At 40.0% G+C, this 9053-nt stretch overlaps 1 protein-coding gene across 1 annotated transcript; it reads right to left on the bottom strand.

Moving 5' to 3' along the window:
* Positions 1 to 4152: 4152 nt before the first annotated feature.
* Positions 4153 to 8526, bottom strand: LOC121422317 (piggyBac transposable element-derived protein 4-like). The gene is made up of 2 exons (XM_041617276.1): positions 7333 to 8526; positions 4153 to 6964 (listed from the first exon to the last, which is right to left on the bottom strand). Exons 1-2 carry the CDS (start codon positions 7668 to 7670, stop codon positions 6898 to 6900), a joined length of 405 nt encoding a protein of 134 aa, XP_041473210.1. The 5' UTR covers positions 7671 to 8526; the 3' UTR covers positions 4153 to 6897.
* Between the last annotated feature and the right edge of the window lie 527 nt (positions 8527 to 9053).

Here is a 9053-nt window from a genome sequence, read left to right as displayed (position 1 = left end):
CCCCCTGGTTGAGCTGCTCTGCACTGTGTTTGCTATGTCCTGCAGGGTGGATACAGCAGACGTCTGGTACCGTTTCTTGATGAGGCCGAAACAGAAATCAGGTGCAAACTTTGTGTGGCCAGAAATCATAAAGTTCAGATTGATGTCGGAGTGGAGATTGTGTATGCATCGCCATGCCAGGTACCAGAGGACGAACTTGTTCTTGTTTTGACCTGAACAGTTGTCGCAATGGAGGCTTGCAACCCGAAGTTGTTGAAGAAATAGTGTAGGTAGGAGATTACTGCTATTACTGCTTTTGAAAGGCACATGCCCTCATCTATGAGAAAGTTGACCTGCAAAATAAAATAAAAAGATAGGAAAACAATCATTATTCATGTGTACTCTTTAAAACATATTAATAAAGTAATTGCTGCTTGTCAGATATAATAAACCAATTAGAATATTTAACCCAGCTGACTTAAGTGTCAAAGGTAGCCTCGTATCATTGGGATGATATTGGATTATGCTAATAACTTTTTTTTGGGGGAAGGGGTATCATATTTTTCATTTTCACTCATTGTGATGGTAATAATGATAAATATACAACCTTTAGCTGCATGTTAAGTTGTCCAATTTTTCATTGTATATCTCCACTGGCACATCCCCCTTATGAGCAAGTGTTGCCCTTCTATGCAGCAGTTCCAATATTGTTACCTGCGTCACATTGTACCTAACGATTAACAAGAGAGGCAGTTCTTTAATGTTCTGGAAGACCATGGATGGGGTTATATCTATGCTTGCCAGGTCATTCCCCCCCCCCCCACTTTGAATGACAGCAGCGATGGAACAGGGAGTTGCTGTCAATCTGTCACAAACACAGAGGCTGTAGCCTACGTAGCCTTGCATGTAATAAGTTCATTAAATAAGGTTGGTATTTTTGTAATCAACGAACGTGTGGTTGCACCTGGAAAACCAAACAAGTGCACTGTCTCCCTTTCAAAGCCCATATTTTTTAAGCCTTCTGCCATAATATATGATTTCAGCCGCGCGATCAAGCTATGCCCTAGGATAAATACTGAATGCCCGGTGTGCCGGTCTGCAGAGCTGGGGGCTGCAGTCATGCCTGGCTATCGCTCTCACGATGCCCACGTTTCGCAGACGGGACACGTAGTAACGTACCCACACCAATCTGATAACGGTTCGAACTGGAAAACAAAAAGGGAGTCAAAATGAACTTACAGTGTATTGACTGAGCTTGTAGGGACCTAGAAAAACGTGTCCGTTGGTTTCTTACTCTTGACGATGACAGGAACCACAGGTTTTAAACAGATTTTGAAGCCGAAACAAATCTAATTGTGAACCGGAAAAATTGCAAGGAATAAAGTTATGGATTTATATGCGCATGCGCATACATCGATAGTCTCGGCTGCAGCTAAAGCTAAGTCCAGCTCGAAAATCATGCCTATCTGGCATAAAAAGCTGTTTTTGCCAAGTATTTTCCAACTATTTAGAAATTCACTTGCCCAACCGGGCAAGTGCTTCTAAAAAGTTATGTAGCACCCTGCATTATGGAACCATTTTACAATATTCTACAGGTATCTCATAATTCTCATCTGGAAAAGCAATTTAGATGTTTAAAATCAGGATTTATTTTGAGTGCAATGTTTTTTCAGAATTTGAACAAATACTAGTATTAATTAAAAAATAAAGAATATTTGTATTTATTATTATATATTCTGGGTTTGCAGTTTTTGTGGCAAATGTACCTAAAAACAAAAACTAAACTTTTGATGTCAGGCACAGGTTTGAAGTAGGGGGAGAGGAAATCCTGCCTCTGATAGGTCGGAACTCATCTACCTAGTCTGCTGGGCAAACCCTTCACTCGAGTTAAGGGTCTGAATTGCAGCCTTAGGAGCGCTGTTTTGAGTGATTTCTGGGGCGATATTGCCCAGAGCCCCATGTAGGTTCTTCTGTGGTTTTCAATTGATATTAAGTTCTTTTTATTTAGGTCTATATTAAAATATTTGATGAATTTTTACGATATTTAGCATGTTTCAACTTACCACTTATTATTCATCCAAATCATTAAGTGCCATCTCGGCAACTCTCAAGGAAGAACATGGGCTGTCATCATCAGGAAGGCTGAAGCTCAAAGAATGGCTTAGTTCTGAAGAAGAGTCAAAAGTCGATGGTTTCTCAAGTACTGGAAATTCTGAGTGGTCAGGCATATTGGGCGTGTGTACCCACTCCACTTGTTGTGACAAAACTTCTAAAATATTCTGAGCTTGTTTTGAGGTCAGTCCGGAACAGTAATATTCCAAGGATCTCTGGTCCTTAATCAAATGACAATGTTCTATTACTTGTTCGACTTGGTGTGATGATAGATGCTGCATGAGGTCATTTTTTCCCACAAACAGTGATACATTTATTGTGTTGAGGATCAGGGATTCATTTGATATTATGTCTCTGCATATTGAGGCCCTGGTTTCAAAAGAGATAAATTCATTATTGTGTAAATCCTCAGAAAAATCTTGATCATTAATTGCTCCTGATGCAGCTCCTACTCGTAAGCGTGTAGATGAAGATGGAGTGCTTATACAAGTAGGCTTACTTTGGAAGTAAACTGATCCACAGTCGCAGGAGTCGGCACACACATCTCAGCATTTGTGCTCTGGGGTGATATCGACGACGTTGTCTGAAGAGAAGTGCCTTGAAAGCATTTTTCTCCTGCAGTCTCTTTTAAGGGGGCACTATACTCAGAACACATTAAAACCACATTCATAGAGTTTCCATGCAATCACATCACAATGACACATCCAACCCACTTGAGTCATATATCAAAATGAAGCTTATAACGCAAGGTATTCAATTATGCTATTTTAATGCCCCCATAATTTCCATGGTTACCATGGCAACCAAATGCTTACAGGCTATTGGATGATACATATATGCTTATAATTTGAATATACATAAACATATTATCTTCAAAACTTGGATATATGTTAAGTATGAGAAGACCAAAATATCTGATTGACCATTTTTCGTTTCAAGGTAATTTTGTTGCCATGGCAACGAAATGGACCAATCAGAATTTAGCACCTTTTAATTTGAAAATTCAAAATCTTGAGGCAAAACTGCCAATCAGAATTGATCCTTATACAGTTCCCAATAAACTGGCCAAATTTGGTGCTACATGTATTTCTATTTGCCATTCCAAAGTTATGAAAGGTTATACAATGTGTTGCATAAAATAGACAAATCGTGGAAAATCGCCATTTAAAATTGCAAATAATATAACGTAAATTGCATATGTGTGTGTTAGGGTAATTTTTGTTATTTCCTATGGTTTCTCTTTATTTTTTCACTGTTCTCATGCTCCTTATCCTTTTCCTAACACCTACAGACACATTTTCCTCCCCAAAGCTGCCAGATTCATAAGTATCTCCCTCTTTTGCTCTTAAACTTTCTTCTAATCTGCGCTTTCGTTTTTGCATTGCTTCCCGCTTTTTTAGCTCTACATCACTAGACCTCCTTGTGGCATCATAAAGTCTCTTTTTGTTTTTCAGATCAGAGTCCCGTATTGTAAAATATCCTCCTGGGATATCCATGGCTCTCATTACCCTTTTTCTCCCTTCCCCCCCAACATTGAATTGTAAGATTGCAAGATCCACTGCGGCTTCTGCTCCAATTGTACCACGCCATCGGTGCTTGGGCGCCCTATTCCATATTAGCCCGTTCAAAGACTCATTCTGATTTTGTGAAAAACCAGGCAAACAACGTTCTAACAAATTTGTGTCAGACAGCCTTTTGAACAGATCTTTGAGCAAGTCTAGGAAAACTGGGTCCAAATGGTGCCTCTGGTTGTCCATTTTCCCATTGAGTTTGTATGGGCACCAGCTGTCCGATGGACAGTATTGATGGCAAAATACCTTCCTTTTGTAACATGCTCTCTCAAGGTGTCATAGGCATTCACAAACATGGTGGCATGACCATCTCTTTGATCTCTTGATGCCCTGCCAATTTCCTGGGTGTAAGATTTCAAGTCGGAGGGGCAACCAAAGTGAAGAACTTCATGAACTGCTGGGTTGTCGATTCCCATTCCCAGGGACACGGCCGCAAGCACCAGACGAATCTGTCCATCGTTTCCCAACTGCAAACATGAAGTGATCTTCATCTTTGCCGTATTTGGTGCTTCAGCGTGATATTTCCCTATCAAGGCCTTACACTTACGGTAGTCCTCCACTGAACATTTCTCTTCCACCAATGCTAAAATATGATCACATGATGTGTAAAATCTGTCAGGGATGAGAAATACATTAGTTTGATGTCCGCTTTCTCTCTTTTTTCTATTAAATCATCCACAATGTTGTTGTACAAATTCTTCATTTCTTTGTCTCCTCTTTTAAAGATAGATATTTTTACTTTTGCCCTGATTGGAAGTTTGCAGAATAATGCAGTTTTTTTCATTAGCAAAGATGATTTTATCTGTGCTTGGGTTGCTTTAGTTGTCGCCATCGGAAAAAAGGTGCGTATAGGTCCCTCTGCTATCCAGGCGAGACAAAATTAGCTTAAAAGTAGAAAGGGATGATGCAAGGAAAGGGACTTTTCCTTCATTTTCTTCTTGGTCCGCTGAGTGTTAATGTACAGTCCTCTTTGTAGAGCATAGTTATACTTGATTGAGGCCGCAAAAACATGCAGGCAAAGCAGAAAAACTCTACAATTTATTCTTTAAAAATTTAGTAATTTCGCTCATATTAATCACTTTTGTATGCTTAATAAACTTGAATGCTATTCAAAATCATTTCAAATTGTGCAAAACAAGACAGGAGATGGATGTGCAGATGTAGAATAAAGTTTCATCGTACATGTAGATCTACCTGTACATGTAGTCATGTACATAGTTACATACCTTTGCATAAATTGTACACTATAGCACAGCACTAATTTTATGCCTCCCCTATAAAACAGATATTTGAGAAAATTGCTTGCTGAAAAGCAGAAGAAATAGTATATGGGGACTCGTACATGTATGTCCATGCAATTAGGCAAAAAATATTTTTCATACTTTACACCAATGTATACTTTGTTTTGTTATTTCTGGCAATACTGTGTACACATGAGTCCCATAGCCAGGGAGGGGAACATAAAAAAGGTGTGGGAAAGGTAATTTTAATATTTTTTCCCATGCAGAGCGTGGAAGCCAAATTTGTATATGAAGAGAAAACTTTAGATGGTCTTTGATTGAAGCAGAATTTGTGCTCCTGGGGATGATGGTTTTGTGAGAACACCTATTAAATTAGTTGGTCGGACTCCTATGCGCCTCCAATCCCCTCAACTCGGTAAGAAGTAAAGAGAAAAGCTGATGACATACAATTGATAGAGGGCACTGTCTCAGTAAAGAAGAAAGCTTGACAGTTAGCGAAAGACTGCAACAGTTGTATCCAGTCCCGATCTCAATAAGCAAGGGATTGGTGTTTGACGATCACCTCTTATGCAGATCCCCTCCACATCAACGACCAGCAGCCCAGCAAAGAGCCTCACTTTCGCCGCTGCCAAGGCTAGTGCTCCTTCCAGCCCTAGGACTATGGAGATGGTAGTATGTCTGATGCCAAATAACAAGACATTATTCAAGGGCATGGCTTTAAAAAATAAATATCCCTTGTGCTCAAATGTCAAATGATATTTGACCTGTTTACATTGGGAGTATGGAGACTCTCCTTATGTTGTTCTTTGACCTCTTTCTCAGTCTGATATTTAGCACAAAGCCTGGGCACTTTACTGGGAGGCTTGTCCTGTTCACTATTGGTATTGCCAGCATCGATACTTTGGGTATGCTCAGCCTCCTTCATGTGGATCCTGTTAAACACTGCAACGTTCTTGCCTCAGCAATGGCTATTTCTGAAATAGGGATAATTACGTTAGTTTGTAAGTTATAATTCCCTCTCAAAAAAATTTTGCAACTTTTTTTCTGAGATGGCAATTAACAATAAATCTTTTTCAAAATGGATCTTTGTTCACTTTTATTGAAAATTTGATTTTGCTGCTTACCTTCTGATGAAGCAAAGATTATATCTTGCGAGGTGTTAAGAATTCGCTGCTTCAGAATGGGGTCTTGTACTTCGAAGTGCCTAGATGTTTTGGGTTCATCTGGAGCACCGACAATCCAAGATATAAAGTTATACAACGGGATTGGTACAACATTTACAGCTGCCTCTTGGGTGAGATGTTCTGCAGTGGGTGGCCATGGTAAGTTGTCAGATGGAACTTCGTTGACAACATTCTTCAGTGCTCGAGCTGCAGCAAATATATCCCGTACTGAGGCATCAGACTCTCCACTGTTAGGCTCTGACATGCTATCATACTCTGATGATTCATTCGTAGAGGACGATGGTATAAAGGTTTCATGAAGAATCACACTTTCGTCCACAAAAGATTCTGTGGAAACGTCAGGAAAATAAAACATTTCCGTTTGTGTTCTTTGACGCGGTTTTAAGAAGCAAGGCTGTGGGAAAGCATTTTGTAACCGTGATGTCACGCAGGATGTTCTATACTTGATCAACAAATAATCATAATGTCAGAACATACTTTGCAATCCCGGAACACTGGCTTGTTGTTAGGCTTCCTCTTTGGGTTTGTAGCGGGAAAGTGCTTCTGGACTAGGCGTAGCAGGGGCTGGCCATCCACCATCCTCGGGCGAATTAGGATGGCATGGGGTCTTTCGTAGCCTCGAAGAAGGCCAGTGATGATAGATAGGCACACCTTGTTAACTTCAATCCTTCTCTTGAGATGAACTGGCCTGCCTGCGTTGAGGGCCCTCAGGATGATTACCGCATTACAGAATGAGACCTCGAGGAGTGTGAAGAAATTTTTTTTCCACCACTAGCATGAGCAATGGATGTTAAGGGAATGCCATAGGAGTTAGTCGGCGAGATCCACTCCTCCCATGTTCTTGGAGTAATGTTTTATGGCCTTGGGCTTGGTGTACCTGGAATGAAAAAAAAAGAATAAAACTAAATAAATAGGTATTTAGAGGCTTTTGTTCTTGTGCTTAGACCAAAAGATATTTGTATGAAATAGGATTGATTTATAATGGAATATCAAACAAAATTTGTCTTGCATTCATTAAGACATCTGTAAAGTTTAAGGCTACTCATCATACCGACTACAATGCCTAACGGAAGTCACCTGTATACAAATTATTACATAAATCGCTTTACTGCCAAAATATCCCACTTCATTTTACATATTATTCTTTCAAAGCCTCATCACTTCCCTTGCTATAGAATATTATGTAAAATATCTTATGCGAATCTGATCAATGGTAAAAAAAAGTACTGAATTTCATATAAATACCTTCTTCGATGGTCTGGTCCATTCCTTGCACGGACCTCCTTCACGAAAGTTGACCCATTGTGGATTAAAGTGATGAGTTTCACCGGCCGCTTGTCAGCCCATGAGATGAAGGCAAGCTCCCCCTCCTTCAGGACGAGTGGCTCATCACCCTTTTTCGGCTTGTGGACCTTGATAGCATCAGGGACCCCTCTCCGGTTCGCTCTCAGGGTACCACAGGCACCAGTCTGGTTGGCAACTAGTTCTTCGTAGAGGCTTGGTGACGAGAAGAGATTGTCCATATAGATGTGGTGTCCGCAGTTCAAGTAGTTTGAAGCCACATCCATCACAATCTGGTGCATTGCTCCGCGTTCATCCTCTTGGCCCTACTGCCCAGTGGCGATGTTCCATTGCTGGACGTATCTGGTCCTGGAATCACATAGGCTCCATGCAATCATCCCCCACTTGTGCGGTTTGTTTGGGTTGAACCGTGTCATACTCGTCCTTCCCTTGAAAGCGATGATGGTCTCATCTACGCTGACTTCTCGACCAGGGTAGAAGTTCTCCTGCCATCTCTCCACTATCATGTCCATGAACCCTCGCACCTAGAAATCAAAATAAAATATATTTGACATGATAAGCATTAGAAAATCTAAAATAAAAAAAGAAAACAAGAAGAAAAAAATGAGATTGTATACATAGTATTGAGCATGAAAATTATCTAATATCACATTATAATGAAGAAACAATGTGAGTGTATAATGAGGAATTCTATTGCAAGTGTTAATAAAATTGCATAAATTTGTATTATAATATGTAGTGATTTTGAATCAAAGATTATTACTTAAATCCAAAGATCATCGCTGGTATTTTTGAAGGATGACTCAAGGCCTAACTTTACTGCGATTTCAATGATTTACTCTTCTCTTGCCAGGAAAACTTTCAGTTGGAGTTCACTTTCTAGCTGAATAAAAACAAATATTCACAAAAAAACAGTCATCGCTCACACCATTTTGATAAAGATGGAAATATGGCTGAGGTGGGGGTTGAATGGTTGGCAGGGTGTGTTGGCTGGCTGGCTGGTCCTTCTGGTTCGTGGGTTGCTTTTTCTGTATGATAGAAAGGTGGAAATGGGAAGGTAAGCACAATATTATGAAACAACAACTTAAAATAGATTACCAGAGAGAATGCTTATCCAAAATAGATTTAACTCTTCATGCGTTACGTTCGCATTATTGCACATCCGTAGGCGTGTTTTGTTCGCATTTTTGCACAACCACACATTTCCCATATATGTCCCCTGTCCCATTGTTTTTCGAACAATTGCACGTCCCGGAGCGAGTGCGACATTAGTTTAGCGTTCGACGGATTATCGCAGTTTACAAATTACAGAATCGTTGAGTTTTCCCAAAAAATCAATACATCCCGATCACAGCCAGGAAGTTCATTGAAAAAGGAGAGGATAAAATCAATAAAACCCTCCTCACAAACAATACCATGGCCAGGTTTTAATGTTAGGAGTCTGTGACTCGTGGCACGAATGTGAATGAGACCCTAAAATAATGCAACACACAGGGGGTTTACAGGTGAACGCATGAAGAGTTAATACCATATTGAAAACAATATCATCAATCACAATTTTCAGGTTGCTGGTAATACAAATCTCCTCTACTTTTAAGTTTTGTAAGTCTGTACATTTGTGTTCATGTTTGAACGACATGAAATCAGATATGTGTCCAGGCGCG

Source organism: Lytechinus variegatus, chromosome 10 (assembly GCF_018143015.1).
Source record: "Lytechinus variegatus isolate NC3 chromosome 10, Lvar_3.0, whole genome shotgun sequence".
Classification (NCBI taxonomy): domain Eukaryota; kingdom Metazoa; phylum Echinodermata; class Echinoidea; order Temnopleuroida; family Toxopneustidae; genus Lytechinus; species Lytechinus variegatus.
Note: the sequence above shows the minus strand (reverse complement) of the source record. Positions and strands in the feature narration are given on the sequence as shown.

What these genes read in the sequence shown, in the direction of transcription:
- LOC121422317 (XM_041617276.1), bottom strand. Translation starts at nt 7,670, where the DNA reads ATGCACCAGATTGTGATGGATGTGGCTTCAAACTACTTGAACTGCGGA. An exon ending in GGACCAGACCATCGAAGAAG is followed by an intron (nt 6,965 to 7,332) that starts GTATTTATATGA and finishes TTTTCATTCCAG; the next exon opens with GTACACCAAGCCCAAGGCCA.